Below are 23629 nucleotides of genomic sequence, written 5' to 3'. Positions count from 1 at the left end.
TTGGATGCTGGATGGTGGAGCAGAACTGGATGTTTGTGCCAGGAGTCCAAAGGCAAAGTGTGGGTTAAAGAGTTCTAGGCAGGGGAGATGTTAACAATGTGCTGAAGTTGCCACATGTTTTGAGAAAAACTATGCATCCTCTGTGTGCAAAATGTCCTATTCTCCATGCTGTGAACTGAGCTCTACGTGCACGTGTAGACCTAACCCCACACAGAGTTTTATCATCCAAGAAATGGTTTTCTTGTGTAGGTTGTAGAGTTACACCATATTGTACATTCTATTGCAGTGGGTGGATTGTTGATGCAGGACAGCTATTTTTTATCCTGACCCTGCCTCCCAATACTTTCTACTGAGGGTGCTAACTTACCCCTGCTAATTCTGGGACTGGCCATAAAGCTGCACTCATGGATGGGATGGCCTTAATATTGGATTTAGGAGGATAGAATAAATCAGTGCTCTCCTGCTCTCTGCTGCTCACATTTTGCTTATGACTGCACACTGTTTCAGCCATTCCGCCAGCACACCTTAGGTACTCTGCCAGTATATCTGTCATGACAGTGGTGCAAGACAGATATTCTGTGGATGGCAGCATGGCTGTCTGTCCACCACAGTAATTCCAGTACAGGATATTGCCTCAATGCAATGTACTTAAAATAGTTTGCCAGGGTCTATCAAATTATCATATTTAGTGGAGCAGGAAACCCTTTCAGTTTAAATGTGGTACTTTGTCCAGTATTTTAGTTAAAATTTAATATTTTTTTTAAAATTATAGGTACTGTGGTGATCCACTGAATACTGTTGTACATTCAACACTTAGGTTGAAATCACAGCTTAACCTTGGATTCCCAGAATAGCCTTGGCTAAGTAAATGTATCAGCTTGAGTTGTTTTTTTGATAAAATGGAAATAATTCCTGCAGGAAGTTGTGAGCATAAATGAGTAGCTGAAATAATGACAGCCATTTTGAAATCTAGAGTAGCTTGTCATTTGAAAGTAGCAACACAATATATCTCAGCTTGGTCACGGCCAAAAGTGAGATGGAGGTATTTTTTAATTTCCATTATAATTTGCATATTTCACATTTACTCCCAGGAGTGATTGTACTTAATAAAACACCCATCAAAATCATACTATGAAATTAATTTTAGTTCAAGCATGCCAATTTGTTGCTCACAACCACAAAAGCATTATTTTCACAGTTTAAAATGATGGATTACAGATCTGATTGTTTCATGTGTATTCTGGTAGTTCAGGTTGCAGTCCTACCACGTCATGAACTATAGGAAGGACCAGATTTCCTCCTTTATTGTCTTCAGCAAAGCTCCAGCCTCAGAGAAAGAAATCCAACAGTGGTGCCTCTACCCACGCCATGCACCTTTCCACCCACCGTAGCTTAAGATAGAATTCTAACCTCAAAGAAGGCCCAAAACTGGTGTTTAGGGGTGGAGGCTTCTAGAACATGGCCACATAGCCTGAAAAAACCCACAAAAATCCATGGATGCTGGCCATGAAAGCTTTTGACTTCACATTGGAGGCTTTACTGCTGGTGAGGATAGTTCGAGCCTTGACTTGCTGGGTTCACAGCCCTCTCAGCTTCCAACCATGCTCCCCCACACAAACAGAAACACAGATGAGAAGCCAACCCAATTCTTTCACAATGCTTTCAAAGGAAGGTGAATGGCCGGAGAGAAAAACACTACAAAAGAGTCTGTGGAAAAGAGCTGGAAATTGGCTCTTTTGAGAAACTTCAACTCTGTCAAACAATATAGGTGGGGACCCATCAGGGCCTCCTAAATTCATGTTCTCCTTTGTTCGTCCTCTAGGATTACAGCCTTAATACATTTAACAAATACATCATAACTTTTTTTAATATCAATGTTCCATGTAACGTATTATTATCTCCTGTAGTTTACTGCTTTATGCCAACAAAATTATACTAAGAATAGCTTAACTATTCACAGCTTTGATGCCAAGTTTAGGATTTTCCCCTCTCAACTATGCCCTGATTTTACCTCCTGTGGGTCACATATGGCATTTAACTCTCACTCAGACCATTACCCTCATTTATCCCTTCAAAACCAAACATGCAGATTCATCTGAAGTTGAAAACTCAATAGCAGTGTGGTAGTTCTAATAGCTACTGGGACAACACTTCTAAAGTGAAAGTTAGCATGTTGCAATTTCACTTCCTAATGTCATTAGTACCTTTTCCAATGTTCCTGGGAGGCAAGGGAGGTGCACTTGTAACAGGTGGTGCAGGCTGGGTAGGAGGTGGACTGCTACTGAGTATGGCTCCATAGGTCTCATTCTGTAACAGGCTTGGCATTAAGCCTCTTTGCTTGTCCTTGGCTATATTGGCAGCATCCCTTGCCAAAGATGCCACATTAGGCTGAAGCTGGCTTGATCCTAGTTGATAGAAACTTACAGGTCTGTCCTCTCTTCGATTGGGGCTTGGTTGCTTTAAGAAAAATAAAAGAACATAGCAAGTTTAGCAAGTACTTCAAGTCATGAGGGGAGAGGATTAATACAAACTGAAAAGCAACAAACATCTAACATCCATTTACCATAACAAAGGATGAAATCTTAAATACATTTACTTAGGAGTTAGCTCCACTACATTCAGTGGAACTTACTTTTGAATAAAAACATATACAACTGTGTTATAAGACCATGCAGCATAGCTGCTGATTAGAGTAGGTAGGCATTTCTGTTAACAGAACAGCATTGCTTTACACTTCCACCAAAAGTATATTTAAAATTATTACTTCAGTACTTGAGAAGCAACCTTCACGGTCACTCCTGACCTAAAGTTCCCATCATCCTTGAATATTATCTATGCTGACTGGGATTAATAGGTATTTGAATCTAACAGCATCTGGAGGGCCACATGTTTTCTACTCATCATGTTTTGTCCTCAGTATACCTGCTCTGGCAAGAAATTTGTATATAAGTATATAAGGGTTTAACTGGTTTTGCTGAAAACTCATTTCATATACATATGTTTTCAACTAAATTCACTTCTGACTAAATTAAGGTAAAAATGAGAAACTGACTCCGTAATAATAATATGACCCAAGTCAAATGCACATACAGCAGTAATGTTCAAAAATGCTTTTAGCATAATGAAGACATTAGTTGTATCATTAATAGCTCTTAAATCTTCTTTTCACAAGTCCCTGTAGCCTGAAAGCCTATTAACAGTGACTGAGCAATGAAATGTCTTTTAATTCTTTGCTTCATCACTGAATTAGATAGCAACAAAGATCAGCTCAAATAATACAATACTAGTCAAAGAAAGCTTGGGGTTTTACACATTAGACTACTACTCCTTCAAACAGAAACATTTTATTATTTTTCCACTCTAGGAAGCTGTGGCATATGCTGCTATTGTTACTATTGTTGTTGTTGTATTTTATGCATGTAAGATGGTGATGCTAAGCCTGTTCCTGCCAACTATGCCATAAATCAATCATTTTGTCTTCATCTGGCACACACTGGTGAATAAATGGCATGACATTACACTTATATCAAACCAACACACACATCTGTGCACTAAATGCAATTTCAGTCCCAATTTGAGAAGACCCATTGAAGTAAATGGGATTTATTAATCACCTTTTATGTATGTTCCAGTTACTTCCACACGTTTACTTTTGCTGACACTAAAATTGAATTTAGGCCTGATAATGCATATTCACTAACTTCCTTTCATCGTTCTAGAAAAAGCTTAATGATTGTTAAAAACAACAATCTTTTTTGAGTGGAAGCACATTTCCTATTTTTAAGCACTAGCTTTTTGATCTTATCACTGCCATAAATATATACGTTCAAAGGGCTTCTATGCACAGCTCATAAAGGATTTACTCCTAGCAGTGCCTATGTTTTAGAACAGGGGTAGGCAACCTTTTTGAGCCGGGGGCCGGGTTGCTGTCCCTCAGACAACTGGGGGGGCCGAAGCCAAAAATAAATAATTAAATAATTTTTTAAAAAATTAAATATATAAATAAACCAGGACAAATGTAGGACAAAATTTTCAAATGGAAGACACTTTTTTAAAAAAATGGAGGACACGTGAAAAAAATTTGCTGATTTTTAAAAAAATGTTAATATAAATGCATGTTTCTGAGGCTTCTATAGACAATTGCCCCCCAAAGGCCCCGGCGGCAGGACTGGGCTGGGGCCGGTCCCAAGGCCTCGCCAGGCTGCATCCGGCCCGTGGGCCACAGGTTGCCTACCCCTGTTTTAGAAGCTACAAAAATAAAGTTTTCTGATGAAACAGGGCACCATGTGGAAAGAACTGCAGAATAAATTACGACTGCTGACTTAGGAAGGCTTTATGATGAGGGCAAACAGTCTCTGAAGTTATGAGCCAAAGTTAACGCTTCTGGCCAAAATCCTGTTGGGCGACTGCAAATACATAACCTACAGATTACACATCCACAACTGCTACATAACCCCACTTACCGAGAAGCAGTCACTGCAATTAATGAGGGTTCATTCCCATCAATTGGGAAGCAGTTGCCTGACGTTACCATTCCTTGCATGAGCAATCTCCAGTACAAGCAGAATTTGTGACTTTTTCTGTCTGTCACCAGAGACAGGCAGCTGCTTCCCGACTGACAAGGGAATGGACCCCTATTTATCCCAGTAGTTGCTTACCAGTTCATGGATATGGGGGCATGCTTGAATTAACTATGTTGTATAGGATTCCAGCATCTGGTTGCTTGGTCAGATGTTTGCAGTTTACTTAAGTGACAAGCAGAGGCAGATCTCTGTGTTTTCTGTGGCAAGAGAAGCCTCCATTTAGGCAACTGCCTCTCTTCTTCACAGACCAAGTGTAAGAGACTTGCCAGTGATGCAACCTGGCAATCAGCTGTCAGAGCATTAAATGGAGATGTCACCCTCACACTGCACCTCTGCCTCCCATCACCAAATTGCCTTTCCTCCCACTTTGGAGATGTTGAGAGCCTCTGGAGTTGGTGAAACTGAGTTAGAATTCTTTAAAAAACATTTTCTGGTGGCTCGGTAGTTATTTGGAGTGGGGCTTGGTGACCACATGGACCCCATAGACCACACATTCCCACCTGAGCATACAGCTGAGGTCTTCATTCACTCCTACATAAGAAGATCTGGAATTTTTGTGTTAGCTGCTAAAAGGTTCCCAATACTGTTTGATCTCAAGAATTGACCACAACTACCCCTAATAACTTTTATACTTTCACAGAACATGAAGGCATAAGTGAATTTCCTTTCCCTGTAATCTAGGAGAAATTTGATTTTTAGCCAGCAAATGACATAATGCTCTCAAATCACATATCTCTTTACAGCTAGATGTGGAAAAATAAAGATAGCATCATGTGGTAGCTGCCCATGACCCATACCCCTTCCTCTTACACCCCTACATTCTGTCCTTGAAATTAAGCTCACACGGAAATGACAGCGCAAAAGATGATCTAAAAGGAAAAAGGAAGTGTTATTCATTTTTAACTACCTGCCTATTTATTTACTGTCTCTGTCCAAAACAGTCTTTTATTCTGAATGTTTATAATTTTAAAATAGTATTTTGGTAAAGCCATCAAGTATCTAAACACATACCTGCAACTTTTCATCTACATCATCATCACTTTCATCAAGATCTTCATGAAGTAATCGCCATTCATATTCTACATGAACGTGGGAATTAAGCCTTCCAGCCAGAGCCTGAGAGAGCTAAAGAACCAAAATTATAAAACACAATCAGTACCAATAGTTTGACTCAGATTGATTTCTATTCTGTATCTTTTTTAAAAGTGAAATGTTATGGTGAAGCCATTGTAAAGAGCTGCACAGCATAATAAGGCAGATAAGCAAGCTCACCCCAATTATGAAGGGAATTCCTGCTGCTTCAAAAACAATCTAGATCAGTACAGTTCGACCCCCCCCCCACAAATCCCTGACCATTGCCAGTCTAGCTAGAGCTGCAGGTGGTCAAAGTACAAAACACTGAGAGCACAAAAGTTTCAGAACACTGCTCTAAACCAACTCTTCTGATAAAAACATGATCTTAACACAGCTCCATTCTGAATGAAATACAAGGATATTCAGAACACAGCCAAAAGAATGGGCATGTGAAGATTAAGACTGGAATTATCCCAGTTATGGGTTCATTAAGTGGCCAGGGGGAGAGACTTGGTTAGATATCCATTTCTCCACTCCCAGAAAGTTTCGTGATAATAACAAGATTCACTGAGTGCACTTTTTCAATATAAACTAACAAACATTGGGTTATTCCAATGGGTCTTCCCTAATTAATTCCAGACCTAATTCAATATTTACAACAGTATTATCAGCCAAATGCACTATATGCATTATCTCGATTGAGTGTCATTTTTTTGTTTAAAAAAGCATACATATTCATACATCAATTCAACATCTGGTGCTTTCAGGATTCTACAACAAACAACAAAATGTAAGGAAGTCAGTGCTCTAAGGAGATCAAGTTTAACAAATATTTATTAGTTTTCTTCCACAATTTAACAAAATATTACAGAATCCCCATTAAAAACTACCAAATAACCAAGAACACTTCTACACTGAAGAACACTCCCAAAAATGAAATCATACCAATTCTTCACAGCGTGTATGTTTTAGGCGTTTAGCTATATCCATTGGCGTTTCTCCAGCTTCATTGGCTATAAATCAATAGGAGGAAAGTGTTATATTTTTGTTTGATTAAGTCATATTACTAAAAAACTTAACTTTATTATTATTAAAAAGCGGGATACAACTCAAATTTGAAGTGTGCATCTTTAGAAACTACATTTTCAGCAGGAGACAAGCAAACATCTTTTCATCTGATGGGAAAGACTGTAAAATGATTATTTTAGGCTCCATGTTATGAGATGGGGTATTTAAGTTTAGCTGAATAATTTACTTAGATTAAATGCATATTAGTATTAGCCAGTTCTATGTGACTGGGATAATTCAGTATTCACCATATAATGATGTGTCACAGAAACAGAAAAACAAACAAACCCTAAGTCAGCAAACACAATAAACAAAGCTGAAATCACTGAATTAAAAATGCAGTTTCCCAATTTTCTTCTGATAATCTTCCTTACAGATATTGCTTTTTAAATATCTATTTTAAATGAGAAAAAAACTGCAACATTACTCCAAGTCTAGGCATTGTCATATAGCACATGTATGGCAAAAATATAAGAATAGAAGGGCACTCTTTACCCTTTTACCTATTTCAATGGAAGCCTTTCCTCTCAACAGTAGTTTGAGGCATTCAACATTATCTGTCAAACAGCAGTAATGAAGAGCTGTGCTACCTTTACATGTCTGCTTGTCAAGGTTGCCACTATATAGAAGAAAAAAGGTTAGAGCTTAGTTTACACTAACAATCATTATGGTCTTATGATTCTTACTTCTTTTTCAACTGATATTTTGCTTTCCTCAATTTTAGTCCTGGAACTGAACTGCGCAGAGAATGTGCTAATCATTCAGGATGGCAACTCACCTATTCTGCACCAAGAAATCAACTATGTGAAGTGAAGTCCGATCAACCGATCTCACAGCAAGATGAAGAGCAGTTTCATCTTGTTCCTAAAATCAAAAACACCCAAAAGTGTGTCTTCTGACAAATTTATTTATTAAATTATATGGAAAGTGCTGCCAAATTCTATCCACCATCTTTAGTGCTACTGCACTGTGCTAAGCAAATGTTAAGAATCTGACTGTAACCAATTTAGTCATCTGGCTTCTAAACAGAACAAAAACAAACATGCCTCCTTGGGAGGGAGGCAGGGAGAGAGCTGTTCTGAAGAAGGGAATCAATACATTAGAAGGAAGTATTTTTCCATGTAACATGCTGATGTCCTCTTCCACTGAAGATATATTGCTGTGGCCTGTGTCTGGTGTCCTACTAGAAGAAGAGTCATTGACTGAGGATATAGACAGATCAGTGTATTGACCACATGATGACTTACTTAGTAAGATGACGTCAATACTGGAGATAAATGAAGACAATGGAAAGTAATTGGAAAATGAAGAATGGTTGTGGTCATATTGACATCACTGACACTGGGAAATATAGTAATGTGGTGTGTACGTATCTTCAAGTCTCATCACAACTTATGGCAACCTGATGAATTTCATACAGTTTTTTAAGGCAAGGAATACTCACAAGGTGGTTTGAGTATATTCCTCTGAAATATAGCCTACAGCACCTGCTATTCATTGGCACTCTCCAATCCAAGTATTAACCAGAACTGACACTGTTTAGTTTCCAAGATCAGATGAGATCTGGTGCTTTTAGGGTAGTTAGGCAATTTAGTAATGTGGTAGCAAAGGAAAAAGAAATTGGGTTGTTAGGCAGAGTGTTCAAAACCTAGACTTCCAAGAGAGTTTTTGTTTTGTTTTTTAAAGGGCTACCATACAGGCAGAGTCTCCATCCATAATTAAATATTGGTGCTAGAAGGAAAGGTTCAATTAGGTACTATTGAATCTTTTGAGATAAGCTGAGCCTATACAAAAATATGGTCTTCACCTGAATCACAGTGGAATTAGACTGCTAGAACTCAGTATCAAAAATAGTTTAAAGCAGCTGTTAAACTGATGCATGGGCAAGAGCCAACTAGAACTGCAAGCCTTCAGTTTAATACAACTTTTCCTTAAAGGATAATAATGCAATTTGGCCTAATCCAATGTGGAAGTCCTGCAGATGTGTTGGACTGGAGGCCCCACCATCATCCAGTCAACATGGCTAAGGATTAATTCTAGGAGTTACTGTTAAATATGTTGGGGCAAAACTTGCAAATGATACCCATTTAAATAGGTAAAAGAATTGGAAAAAGTGTATGCAAGGGATGTTTAGAAAATGGATAAAATGGGTTATTTATATGCTGGTGTTAGAAGCTCCCAAACTAGGACAGGAAAGTGGAGCATTTTGTGCCAAAGAAGGACTTGGGTATCAAATCAGAAACAGTTAGTAGAATATAGCAGTCCCTTGAAACAAACTCTATAGAAAAGGAAGGGAAAGAAGAGATGAGGGCAGTACTGTTTTGTATCTGAACATGCATTGCCAAAGGCAGGGTAGAGTCCAGCAAATTACAATACAGGTATGTAAACAATTTCCTGTCAATTTCTTAGGCAATTCATTCATTTTATAGAAATAACCGAGAAATAACAAAATGTATGGAAATAAATATCATGTTTTAGGCTGCATCTGAACTGCAGAAATAATGCAGTTTGACACCACTTTAACTTCCATGGCTCCATCCTTTGGAATCCTCGTATTTATAGTTTGTTGTGGCATCAGAGCTCTCTGATAGGCTAAATACAAAACTGCAAAAATACAAATCCCAGAATTCCATGGCATTGGGCCATGGCAGTCAAAGTGTTGTCCAACTGTATTATTTCTTTAGTGTGGATGCAGCCCTAGGGGAAGAAAACCATAAAACTCCAATGGAATATGATATCTCTGCCCATTCTTTTCCTTCATGTTTTATGTTATTAATAATGTATCTTTTAAAGTTTCACGATAAGAGGATTCTCAAAGAATGCTTTGGCTGACTACTGTAAATTATCATGAGCATAACTTCTTGATAGAGTGATAGTGAATTATCTTGAAAATATTACAAATTACTTATGATGATTTCCACATTTATAGCATTTCATGTTCACAGAGCCATTAATAAAAAGTTTCTACACTTACATGCCCATTTGCTAGTGGGATTTTCTCAGTTAAATCCACACCATCAGCATACACTTGAACCAATCCAAAAATGTCTCTTGTTCTGACTGCTTCACACAGGTTTTGTAGTTTAGCTGCATTGTCAGTATATTTTTTCCGTGCATATTTTCTTTCAATATATTTGGCATTAATGTAATCTTTTCTTGCATTCCTGAAATGATGAGGCATGATTTACTCTCTGGAATGATGACATGAGCTATTCAAATATTCATTTAACAGGAAGGAGGGAAGTTACAGTAAATGAAATCCAGGTCCCATGAGCCTTTTTTTTTTTTTAATGGTAGAATGTTGACCAGTATAATAACTTTTTTCCTTCTCTGAAAAGGATGTATTCATCATCATGACAAATATTGTCTGAACTTGTATAAATAATTAACTGATTAATGAAACAAAATATATAAACTCTGGTCCCTGTTGCAAAAATCTGTTCTCTTTAGTTTTCTTCAGGAATTTTTAAAGAAATACTTTGGTTAACTAAATTACATTCAACTGATTGGTTTCTTCAGTGATTCAAGTGAAATCCCTGCCTATGTTTAAAAAACACAGTGTTATGTTACTTTTCTTCATTACTAAGCTCATGGACAATTGTTTAACTTTGCTGTCATGTATGATTTAACACAGGATCTGTTACAGATTAGAGGATAATCAGATCAGGTATCCTGTACTGAAATGCTAGTTCTTCAGACTATTCTTTCCTTTTGTCTAAAAGACTGGAAGCACTGCTATAACTTTTTATATCTGGATATTTTTACATCTTTTTTCTTTGCTTTTGCCAAGTGTGCATCTCCTTGCCTCTTTTCTTATTGCATAATTTGATCTTTCAAACTATATTATTTTCAATGCAAGTGGAACACATGTGCTAACTGCTATTAGACTGATGTTTTATGAGAATTGAGATATAGGTAAATTCTCATCTCGACTAACTATGGCACCTTTTCTCATGATTTCCTTACATACTCATGAAATAACTCATGTTCAAAAACAAAACAGGAATTTGGGTTCTAGAAGAAAGATTCCAGTTACCCAGTTACTACTGTTGCTGTGTTTTAAATATTTTTGCGGTCATGTGTAATTTCTTTCCACTTCAGCTGTGCCTTTAAACAAACAAAGGCATTTTAAAAGCAAACTTTAAAAATCCTTTAGATATCTATAAGAATATGTCTTTATTCTTTATAAACATATGAACATGTATGCTTTCAATTTGCATCCTAAAAACAGCTATTTAATTGATTTGTGTCATTAATCAAGGACTCATCAACATTTTCCACAGCCACATTACAGTGCATCAGCTTTCTAGATTTAATACTTACATATCACTGCTTGGATTAGGTTTGACTACTTCATCTCCAGGTAGACAAAATTCCATGATCTCATTGAATCCTGCATTCCCAATATTCTTGGCCAGCTAAAATAAATATCAACATGTCAACTAGCAAATCCAGTAATCTGATTTATCCATTTTCCAGGATAGCAGGAATTAAAGGTGAAATTTGTTGTGGCCCTAAGATTAACCTATTATGGGGGTTTCTTGGCGAGATTTGTTCAGAGAGAGTTTGTCACTGACTTATGCTGAGGCTGAGTGTGACTTGGCCAAGATCACACAATGGATTTCCATGGCTGAGTGGGGATTTGAACCCTAGTCTAGACTGAAGTTCCAGTTCAACCATGACATCACACTGGCTCTCTGCTTTAGATACATTGGCTAAATCCAACATTAGTCCTATTTAGAGTAGATCCACTGCAATTAATGGAGATTGACAGTCATAACTACCTTAAGTCTCATTTATTTTAGTAAATCTACTCGAAGTACAACTAATGTTCGGTTTAGTCCAATGTTCTAATATACTTTCCCTTAATGTGAAAAATGAGTTCCTTACTTCTATGAAGTATAAGAAAGTAAAATTAGACTGATATGAAACATGTGCTGATTAGACAGTAACTTGGCTTCTGATGGAGCCCTGGTGACACAGTGGTTAAATGCCGGTACTACAGCCACAGGACTGTGAATTCAATCCCAGGCAGGACTCCAAGGTCCGCCCAGCCTTGCATCCTTCCGTAGGTCACTAAAATGAGTACTCAGCTTGTTGGGGTCAATTAGCTTAGACACTGTAAACCGCTTAAGGAGTGCTTAGTTCACGGATAAGCGGTATAGAAATGTACTTGCTATTGCTATAAGGTTAGAAATATTTTTAATTTACCAGCAATTCAGATGTTCCCAGCACATCTAATGTGAGTGACTGCATTCTGGAATAGTGAACACCAAGTTCTCGATGGATTCCTGAACACTCGATGCAAGTTAAAATGCCCAGGTTGGTTGACAGCCATGTAGGATCTGAACATGAAACAGTAAAAGAAGAAACTAAGCTATGAACAATTAAATTTTGCACAACAGAAATTCTGCAACGGCCATTTAAGATTTTGTTGTTTAGTATGAAGTACTCTAGTTCAAATGCATAGAGAAATTTGGAGAAAATAAGATGTTTGGTACTCTCCTTGGGAAGAACTATTCATATTCAGATTACAGCAAGTTTTTTTCAGACTACGTTAGTTGTGTCTAGTTCCCAGGGAAACCAAGGGGATTTAAATTATGGTCAACTCTTTACATTGATTTCATTGGGACCCAAGGGAAACAAATTTTTGTCCTATGTGTCAAGGGGCTCATTCTGTCTGTGTTTCAGTAACATTTCACTACAGTGACGGGATTGTTCCAATGACAGTCCATATTGTTTTCTTCAGTTTGGGGACATACGTCTATTGTACGTACAGCTAATAGAAACACTGATTAGACACCTTTTAGTCCCTCCACCCCACCACTGTATTTCTCACTTCCCACCTATTCCAATTATCCCTCTCTCAGCTCTTTCTCTCTTTCCTCTCTATTCCACTTGATTTCTTTGTCACAGGTATTTCACTTGTTCCACCTGATGCTTACTGAGCTTCTCCCTTTGCTTGTTGTCCTTTCCCATCCTTAATCAGCAGAAACATCTTCTCTTTCTTCTATCTTTTTGAAAAGTTCAGAAACCTTGCAAAATGAAGACCTGTGCCTGGTATATTCTTTTCCCTCTGGCTAATGTGGAGATGACTCAAGAAATAAACATACCAGGTTTGAGAATAGTTTCCTTTTTGATGCTTAGAAAAGTCTGCCACATAGTGACTGAAGATGGTAATGTAGGCAAACTGTTTAAATGAATTAAAATTAATTGATACATTTAAAAATCATAAAAAGTAAATAAATAAATAAATAAATAAAACGTAACCCTAAGATTCATGCATATCCATAGGGTTCAGTTACTATGTCAACTGCCTAATTTTACAGTTCATGGAGCTATGGCACGCACGCACGCACGCACGCACGCACGCACGCACGCACACACACACACACACACCCCTTTACTAGTAAAGGAGCTCTAATTGTGTTTTTAATAAGTTTATGATTGGTTAGCTGCCCAGAAGAGTAGAATAGAAAGAGAGAAACATAGGTAAAATATGCTACTTCAACATATTAAAGTCACCTTGTGCTCCACAATCACAACATGTGTCATTTCCAGGCATCCTCTGAACATCAGATATTATTTCTTTGGTCAGTTCTTGAACAATATTGTTTTCTCCTGTGTTGTCATCACCTTTGAATGCATTATTTAAAGCTTCCTCTTTACTGTTCTGTAGCACTGATATCCAACTTGAAAAACAAAAACAAAATTATAAATTTCTCTAATTGCATTGGTAATTATGCAATCATCCTTCAGAAAGAAGTTTAAACAGAAAGAAGGAAGAAGAGGTTTTTAGTGCTTGGGTCTGGCCCTCACAAATTTATTAGGTGGAGAATTACTGCCAGATTATTATTTCAAGTTTAGATGGCTTCCACAGAAATGTATAGAGAAAAGGCTAGAAGGGGGCAGGAATCCCCAGCTGATGTAGATGGTTGCACAAAGTGCTTTTTGAATGTGAAAAAGAAGAAAATTTAAATCTATTTTCAGGTTTATATTGTATGTGATTAAGATATTCCAATAGAGTGAAAACCAAATTCTCGATGGGCTAGATGGGTATTTATTTACTAAACACTCATGTTTTCAGATTACACATTTTGACAATTCTACCCATAGATGACCTATAACTGCAAAACTTTTATACTTATTGGCTTGTCTGCACCATGAGAATTAGAACTGAGAACATCTTCCTCCTCAAGTAAGAATTAAGACATCTGTATCACAAGGAAGTGAAACAGCAGTCACCAAAGTCGAAATATTTAATGCAGCTTACATTTGGCAGTCCTGTTCATCCTCTGCTTGGAAATGATACGTTCGGTCATCTATAAAATGATAAAATAGTGTTGATCCAAATACATTTCATCAACACATATTTGAAAGACAAACATTTGGCCTCATTACATGGGCCAAAGAGTCAAGCAGGATAAAATAATTTATAAGTACAGCTAACAATGTCTCTGACAAAAAAACAAACAAACCTTTTTACAAAGTATTTTTCTGTCCACCACTTTCTCCTTGTCTTCTGTCTAGCTGAAATAAGACTGGTTGAAGCGGCCTAATTTGACGATCAGGCAAGTACAAGTAAAACTAGTACTAAATTAGAAAATAAAAAGATGAAGGATGTTTGAAGGGCTAATATTTTTGCGCTTTACCATGTTCAGAAAGAGTTTTAAACAAACAAACAAACAAACAAACAAACAGGGAAATAATTTTATTTGAATGACAAAATATAAAATAGGAGGAAGGTGTACAAACTTGCAGATGTTCTAAGTAGTGTGACAAAGAGTGAAGATCAGAGTGTCTCTTTAATTAATAGGGTAGATGCGAGACAGAGATCAACAGAAAAGTAGCTGACAATGAAAAGAGGAATAGATGAAGGCTATAGTTTAGGCAAGTGAAGGCAATAGATTGAAGGAACAGTATTTTTTCAGCAAAAGGAAAATGGGGAAAGAATATCTGTATCAGAAATATAATGACAATGGAGGTAGGAGGGATATTTCAGACAAAAAGGGAATTGAGGGAGGGAGGGAAGGAGGGAAGGAGTGAGGGAGTACAGTTTAGGGAGTAGTCTTTCAGACTTAAAAATTGAAAAAGAAATTAAATTGTAGTTGTTTTTTTTCATTTCCACGGAAGTGAAACTGCATAAACTAAAAGCTCTATATTCTTTTAACAAAAAGACAAAAGAAGGAATGAGAGAAGGGGAAAAAAAGGAAGCACCCCAGTCCATCTGAAGAGGGCAAACTCTCCTGTCATAGATTTCATACTGGAAAAAATGGTGCATAAAGCAGCTTTATGAGTGACAGTTGTGATGATTTTCCAAATAATATCCTGCATTAGACATCAGTACAAGATAGGCTACTGCAAAGAAAATTAACAAGGTATGCAGCAAGGAAAGAGGAAGACAAAGCTCAGGTAATGAAACCTGGTACAAATTCAGAGGTAACAAGTAAACAAGTCCCTCTTTATTCTGGAAGACATGCATGGTCCACTCTTAACACAGAGCCACAATACAAAAATGGATATGATTTTGGTCATACCTGGGCAAAGTAGCAGTTAATGGCTGCATCCAGATTTAACAATAGATCTTATTATATGCTTCCTGATCACTGTTATTTAAACCCTCCTTCCAGCAGCAGTATTTACATTAAAAAGAAATGGAGGAGGAAGCAAAAATCCTCCCCCCCCCCCATGTGCAACCAAAACTAGATCCTGGCTGGTTGCTCTCCCTAATAAATCAGTAACGGAGAACCAATACCAACCCTCATGCACAGAGATAAAAAAATCCTTTGGCATTATGCAAATTGGCATATATTTTGCCCCCCCCCCATAAGAATGCAAATATATTCAGGGTCTGCACTGTGGTTAGTATTTTGTGTAAACTCCTTATATTTCATGACTGCAATAAGTCAAGGATACTCACACACCCAACTTGAATCTACTGACAACCAGAGAACATTACTTCGGATTCACTGCATCATACTTTTGCTAAAAAAGCATCACAGGAGGAACCCTGGTGGCGCATTGGTTAAATGCCTGTACTGCAGCCACTCACTCAAAACCACAAGGTTGCGAGTTCAAGACCAGCAAAAGGGCTCAAGCTTGACTCAGGCTTGCATCCTTCTGAGATTGCTAAAATGAGTACCCAGATGGTTGGGGGCAAATTAGCTTACAGTTGTAAACAGTAAGGTGGTATATAAATGAAGCTTGTTTGTTTTTGCCCCAATATGTTACACCAGATAAAACAAAAAAGTACCAAATGGCAGTAATATTGTAATTAAATTAGTTGTGGCTTTTTTGTCCTTGATCTTTTGGTTTTATTTAGGCGGGGTACAGACCACCGCTTTGCGGCGGTCTGCCGCCACTGCCAGTAGGTCCGCGGGGGAGCCGGAGCCTTCACACGGCCCGACTCCCGCGCGGACCGAAAAAGAAGCTCCAAAATGGAGCTTCTTTTTAAGTCGCGTTTGCGATGTAGTGAGGCGCCAGGGGCGCACTCACTACGTCACAACGCCCGCGACGCGTACGGACGCTCAATGTCCGATACGTAAAGATGGCGGCGCCCGTATGAACAGGGCGCCGCCATCTTGTACGTATTCAATACGTACTAGGGTTAGGGGGGTGCGGAAGCACCGCCCCTTCCTAACCCTAGTACGTATTGTATACGTACTATTTGGCGGTCTGTAAACCGCCTTAAAAGATGTGTACAGGCAAGTGGCTGGAATTTAGGGATGTTGTTCTTTTAGGTGACACTACAGTTGGCACTTGACATTTACGGCTTTGACATTAGCTAATTTGGTTATTCGCAAGTTTTTAAGGGCTCTCCAAGGAGTTGAGGTTTGAACATAGTTTCTTGATTAATTTCTTATTAGTGTTGCCACTTGCACTAGTAGAGACACCAGGCATGGGGTTATCAGAAAGTATATACAAACATGCTGCTTGTGTCTTCCTGCTTGTATAAAAGAAAAATTATCAGCAATTTTGGTTCATTTGTTCCATCTGAATGTGGTTGAAATCTCCAAAGACTGTAATTGAAATTAGCAGAGAAAAATGAGTTGTGACACTCATATTCTGATACAAATAGATGAGACTATTCTATTTGTCTAAAAACCTTCTAACACACAATCTATAATGTTCCCAGTCTCCAAATTATGCTTTCGAGACAGTATGTATGTATTTATCTGCTTGCTCTGCTTTTGGGTTTTCCAGTAAGTGTTGTTCTCTTGGGCAAAGTATAAAATATGAAAATAATTTAAAAGCACCATATCAGCATGAATCTAGTGAGGCAGAGGAACAAAGGAATAATTATCAAACAGAGAAAAAATGAATATCATACACAGAGCAGCTAACAACAAACCTATTAAAAATGTCTTGAAGCATGCTGTGAAATTGCAAGCTCCCTTCTGCCCATCGGTGATCCCCTATCCCTCAAAGCACACTTAACATCAGGGCTTTCTAGTGTGCTTGGTTTTGGATAAGCTTAAGTGCTGGTCAAAACAAACAACTTAAAGGAGAGAAGGATTAAAGGAGAAAAGGATTCATACAGGCAAAAAAAGAAGGTAGGAAAGAAGGAAGTGGGCAAGTTTAATGACATGTTCCCAGTTCCCATGTGGAATAGTACATCCTGCGGCAGATCACTGTCAAAATAATCAGAAATAAAGAGAGCATTCAGGCATGAAGAGTAATTCAGAAAATTGTGGTTGAAACTGTTATGTATAGAGTCTTCATGAAAGTTCTGTAACATATAGGTAGCAATGGTGCTTTAATAAAATGGTACAGCAAAAGCAGAAAGATAACTAAACACAACCTAAGAAGTACTCTAATCCTATTATAATTAGCAACAATAAAGAAATAACACTGCTATGTCAGATAGTGAGACCAATGGGGAACTGCTGTTTCAGGTATTAGAAATGATTTCATTTCTCCTATAAATTCATAACAGTAAAATGAGCCATCAAAAAAGGAACTGGTCATGAACTATTAATTATTATTAATAATTAATATTTTCTTCTACAAAGAAAATCTAAGGTACTATTTATTCATGTATTCAAAATTAAAGGACCACAGCTGGTTAGCTCAATCATTGTGTAAAATTTGGTAGATGCAGCTTTTCCTCAACACCCACTGCTTGTTCCCCCATTTTTCTATGCCTGGTGACTGACTCCTAACTTATTAGCCGTAGTTCAGCCATTAGTGTGTTTGTGATTATTTCATCACATCTCAAGTTCAACCGATCAGGCACTGGACAGTGGGACTTGGCTGGCAACAGAATGTTATAAATTTATTATACAGTCGGCCTGTCTTATACACGGACTTTTTATACACGGATTCAAGCATCCACAGTTTGAAAATGTTCAAAAAAAGTATAAATTTCAAATATCAAACCTTGATTTTCCATTTTTTATAAGGGACACCATTTTGCTATGTCATTATATTTAAAGGGACTTGAGGATACATGGGGGATCTTGGAACCAAACCCCAGCATATAACAAGGGTCCTCTGTACAAGTAAGGTGCTACATCATTTCTAGTGATAGGAGAAATCCTAAACAGGAGGAAAACCCCACAATAGGACATTTTAGTGTTTATAATTATATAACTGGACTTACAGTATTTCACAAAATGATCCTAAACCAATAACATAAATGATTTTGAGATATGATTCTGCATCTCAGGAAATCAGACCCGAAATACCAATTGTAAAGTTGCAATCAATGGTGGATGCAGCAATAAAAACGCTGACAAATAATCTTACTGACAAACATATAAAATGATATTTGAAATGTATGAAAGGCATGTGTATAAATGTATATAAATGTAAATAGAGCAAAAAGCAATAGTAATTCTGATAACAAAAATAGTAATAATATATTCTAATTGTACTACACTGATCTTTGATATTTTGCCATTCATTGATTTTCTGAAATAATATGGAAGTATGTCAAACTAATATAGAGAACCTATGGAACTGAACAACAAACCTACGTGATATGAGGTCAAAACATTTTTTCTCTTCTGGGTTTGTTTTCACTTGGCAAGTTAAGAGATTGAGCTTTGCAGGAGGTCGATTTGCCTAATTAAAGAAAAAAAAGAGGAATATCCCTTAGTAAGAATGCATAAAGAATAATAACAATTTCTGTTACCATTAATTTTGAAAGGAAGAAGCCTCCTGCACCAAAATACAAAACATACTGGATGTGCTAAAAAAAATTACCAAAGCAGACAGGTATTCAGTTCTTTTGAATATCAATCAGAAATGGAAACAGTCAGGTGGTCCAGGGCAATTTGGGGAGATGCTAAACTTCAAGGACAGGGTCGAGTTGTTGTCTTCTATGTTCTACTATTAAAATGAGTCTATTTTACTGGGAGAGAAGAACCAGCAGTATCTGCTGGACTTGATCCTCTTTCCCATTGCCATTTTGTGTCTTATCTTTTTAGACTGTAAGCCTGAGGGCAGGGAGCTGTCAAACTAACAATCTGTACTGCTCTGAGAGCCTTTGTGGTGGAAGAGTGGGGTATAAATATTCTAAATAAATAGCCACATCCTGTGAGCACCATGTAGGGGCAGGGCTCACCCCAATATTTTAGGGTGAAGTTTTCCCTCTATACACTTGGTCCATGGGCTGCCCCCAGCAGTTCTCCTAAATGTTTTAGGAAATGTAGAGGTCTAGAGACAAATAAAGCATTATAGTCAGTGAAACAACATTTAAAAATTACATATTCAATCTGACCATAAACAACACAAGACACAGTAATTCCAGAAGATGAACTATGAGAAAAAGCCCTCATATTGTTTATCACAGTTGTACACCAAAGAGGAACATTATGGCACTTTTAATCAGGACTGAAGTCAAACATTTTCACATGTCCTACTCAATAGCTACGAAATGGGAGGAAATTAGTTTTTAAAAAGCAGCATACATTTAATGGCTATATCCATCTATACCTTTTCACAACTACATTTCAGGAACACCATAGGCTGATTATCACTGTACCACTACACACACATAACTGCTACACACATACAATCTGAAGCAAGGCCCATGTGACTATATATTTATGTCTACACCGTAGAACGTAATATAAAATAGCACTATGCCTCTATTACAAAGAAAAAAATAATGGTTCTCTGAAGAAATGAACCAAACCAGAAACATAATGGAAAGGTTTTCTACAGAAGAAACAAATTAGATCAAAGAATTTAGTGTTTTGTATTCTGGCTTAAAAAACAAAGAAAGAAAGAATGTGAACCAAGATTAGTAGCATCTGTGGCCAGAGTTTCCTTGGCTTTTAATTAGAAATTTAACTTGAGAAGCCTTAGGACTGTGCATTCACAATACTAAATTAATGCAATCTCACAGCTCAAAATCTGATTGGTAAACCCATTGAATCAGCTGCTAAATGGCATGACAAAATGTGTGAAAATCCTACCAAATTAGTGGATCTACTCTAACTAGCAATTAGCTTTCGTTCACAGAACATCACATCATGATGCACAGGTATTATGTTAGTATTGCAAACAGAGAAATTGGGACAGGCAAAACAATCATTTTTTGACACAGCATCTTCCCCTAGTTTGGAAAATGATAGGTTCCTATTTGGCCCCATAGTGCATACAGCTTTATCTGCCTTGGAAACAGTGGTGTCTTCAGAATACATCTGTTGATTTGCCTTTTGAAAGGAAGATATACAACCATCACTGGCAAAGGCAAGAAGAATGACCAATGATACTTTTAGTGTTGCTGCTGCTGCTGATTTAATTTTTAGAGCAATGTAGTTTATAGAAAAAATTATAGAGAAAAATATATTAATCTGCCACTGGTTCTGTTAAGTGGTGACTAGCTGATGGTGAACTAGACTTTGCAGTTAGGGCACTGAAAGTTGAATCTCTGAGCAGAAACCAAGTGATGAGGTGACAAAAGTCTGCTGGAATATCCTGTGAGTTTTATCTTCATGGACCAGAACTACTTCAGAGCAAGAGGCAAGACAATAACTGAGGTTGCCAAATCATCACAGAGCTCGTCTACAAGGGTCCACAACACACAGCCAGTGAAAAGTAGCAGAAAATAAAGTAAACCCCACCCACCCCAGAACTATGAGGTTTAGCCCTAAAAACTCTAATCAGTATGCACAGATTTCCTTTGCTATTTGTTTCAAGTCATGATTGCTGTTGTTATGGAAGTTTTATTTTAAGCCTGCTTTTTTTGGAAAAAATGTTTCATCAAAATTAATGGAAACTATTCCTAAATACCTTAAAGGCACCTGTCTGATCTTGGAAGCTAAGCAGGGTCAACTCTGGTTAGCACTTGGATGGGAGACTATCAATGAATAAAATCTTGCTATAGGCTGCATTTCAGAGGAAGTGGTAACACTACCTCTGAGATTCCTTGCTTAAGAAGACCTATGAAATTCATGGGGTCAAACAGGTGACTTGAAGATGCACGCGCACACAGGTAAATGCATTTAGTGTATCAGTTAAACCTAACATGGGTAACAATCATTTTCACACATCCGACTGATGCAGTGACTGGGGATGGCGTCTCTCCTCTTGTGGCCTGTCTAGAGTCAGTAATGGGCTGGATGAGGGAAAACCGACTCAAATTGAATCCAGAGAAAACGGAGGTACTAGTGATAGGTTCTTCTGGTCCAGGGATGGCGGTGGTTCCACCTGTCCTGAACGGGGTCACGCTCCCTGTGAAGGACTCCGTGCGCAGTCTGGGGGTGCTTCTTGACTCGTCGCTTCACCTGACTGCTCAGGTGAATGCGACGGTCAAGAGCACCTGTTATCAGCTTCGGCTGATTCGCCAGCTGCGCCCATACCTGGCCCAGAGGGACCTAGAAACTGTTGTACATGCTCTGGTAACTTCGAGATTGGATTTCTGCAATGTACTCTACATGGGGCAACCCTTATACCAAACTCGGAAGCTGCAAATGGTGCAGAACATGGCAGCCAGACTGGTCACTGGTGCTCCCAGGGCCAGCCATATAACACCGGTTTTAAAAGATCTCCATTGGCTGCCCATCCGCTTCCGAGCTCAATATAAGGTGTTGGTAATTACCTATAAAGCCCTAAATGGCTTGGGCCCAGGATACCTGAAGGACCGCCTCTCCCCGTACATTCCGCCTCACACCCTCAGAACGTCTGGGCAGCAGCTACTGAAGGTGCCTGGGGCTAGGTTAACCTCCACTTCACGGAGGACATTTTCCATAGCTGCCCCAGCCCTTTGGAATGCGCTGCCCACAGAGCTCCGCTCGTCTACTACCCTGGCCCAATTTAGGAAGGATCTTAAAACCTTCCTATTCCAACAGGCATTCCCCGAATAAAAATCCTGTGGGCCTCCCTCCTCTTCCGTGGCCAAGAGGTTGGGCTATGGGGCTTTTTGCCTGTTTGTTTTGATTTTATTGTTGTGGATTTTAATCTGTTTGTACACTGTGTTTTAATCTGATGTAAGCCGCCCTGATCGGCATATAAATAAAAATTTTATTATTTATTTATTTAAATGTAACTTAACCAATCTTCTTAATGCATGGGAGGCCTTATAATACTCTCCTCATCATTATCATCAAACATTGGTGAAGCTGTTCATTCCTCCTGGTAAACTGATTTGTCTTTATTCCTCTATCCAAGCCAAAAAGGGTCCAAGGACAGAGAGACATAGTCTGATTGTGTAGTTCATAATTTCCAGGGCTATGCTTTTGTGAAATTCAACTCTTTACCTGACAGATATTTAAATAATATAAAATGCAAGCTGGTGTTATCAAAATGCATCTATAGACATTTGCACAATTCTCCAGAGCCAATATGTTTTTAAAGAGAGAGAGAAGGTGGGATTAAGATGAGAGAGCCAAAAATAACAGAACCCCACAGAACAACCTAATTCTGCCAGAATAACAGCACGGCTAACAGAAAGAAAGATCTAATGTATGAGGAAAGGAAAAGGAAAACAACAATTTCCCTTAAAGAGGAAATGGGAAATGGATAAGCACACAACTGGGAACTGACTGAGAAAGGTCAAAAAGAAATAGTACAGCTCCAGGTACAAGAATTCAGATATTAATTTGCCCTAGCTCTCAGTTCCAGAACACCTACAGGAGTAATAAATGTGCTTGTCAAGATGTGTTGTGCACCCTCCACACAGTAGTCATGGCTATGCTAATACATCTGGTATTAAATGTGCTAGTTACAGGTCATGGGCATCCAGGAGGCTTGAACCCTAGCTGCTCTCTATCAACAGAAATCATTTCAAGTCCCTTCCTTAAAAAGGTACTTTGAAGGAAAAGAAACAGCCCTCAACCACATCCCAGTGAGTGGTGAGATTGCTTCTGCCTGTGGTTGTGAATGACCACACTAAGGTGCTAAAAAGGAGGAAGCAGTTTAAACAGTTCAAGACACAAAACAAAAGGGAGGATGAAGAGTGAAATTTAAACCCCTATAAGAGCCACTCAAGTCCATCTGTCTGAAGCCTAGCCTGAAAGTGTCAGCAGCTAGCGGTAACTAATTCAAGAAAGCAATTCTGGGCAATGTGCCATTATGATCATACAGAGTATACATTTAGGAGACAGGGAATACTTGAAAGCTCTCTTCTGGCATCTGGAACATGTACAGACCCTGCACATGCAAGAATTCCAGTGTCTTATAAGCACTTCTAACTGGAAACCGGAAAAATAGCTACTTAAGACTGAAAACTATGTGGCCACCAATAGCAGGTAAAAAACTTGATTGTCTAAAGTGACTGTAAAGAAAAAAGTGGGCTGAATTTTTACTTACAAACCACTAAAGTAGTCTTATTGACAAAAAGCTATCATTTTGTACACTGATCATCTGTACTACTAAGAGGTGATTCAGAGGGCTTCAATATTTCTCTGGTTAAAGAAAAAGAAGAAGAAATCTGAGTGGTGTTCTTTTAGTTG

General features: G+C 38.2%; 1 protein-coding gene across 1 annotated transcript in view; it reads right to left on the bottom strand.

Annotated features, from left to right (window-relative positions):
- The window catches only part of ASAP2 (ArfGAP with SH3 domain, ankyrin repeat and PH domain 2), a 119073-nt gene that overhangs the window by 19009 nt on the left and 76435 nt on the right, over positions 1 to 23629 (bottom strand). Inside the window, 11 exon segments of the mRNA XM_042446767.1 lie at positions 2205 to 2457; positions 5595 to 5708; positions 6603 to 6670; positions 7229 to 7344; positions 7504 to 7589; positions 9700 to 9889; positions 11049 to 11143; positions 11937 to 12070; positions 13251 to 13417; positions 13999 to 14047; positions 18704 to 18791. Of these exon segments, the coding sequence (XP_042302701.1) occupies positions 2205 to 2457; positions 5595 to 5708; positions 6603 to 6670; positions 7229 to 7344; positions 7504 to 7589; positions 9700 to 9889; positions 11049 to 11143; positions 11937 to 12070; positions 13251 to 13417; positions 13999 to 14047; positions 18704 to 18791 (1360 nt within the window).

Source organism: Sceloporus undulatus, chromosome 1 (genome assembly GCF_019175285.1).
Source record: "Sceloporus undulatus isolate JIND9_A2432 ecotype Alabama chromosome 1, SceUnd_v1.1, whole genome shotgun sequence".
Lineage (NCBI taxonomy): Eukaryota > Metazoa > Chordata > Lepidosauria > Squamata > Phrynosomatidae > Sceloporus > Sceloporus undulatus.
The sequence above is the reverse complement of the archived record's forward strand: the minus strand, read 5'-3'. Positions and strand labels throughout refer to the sequence as shown.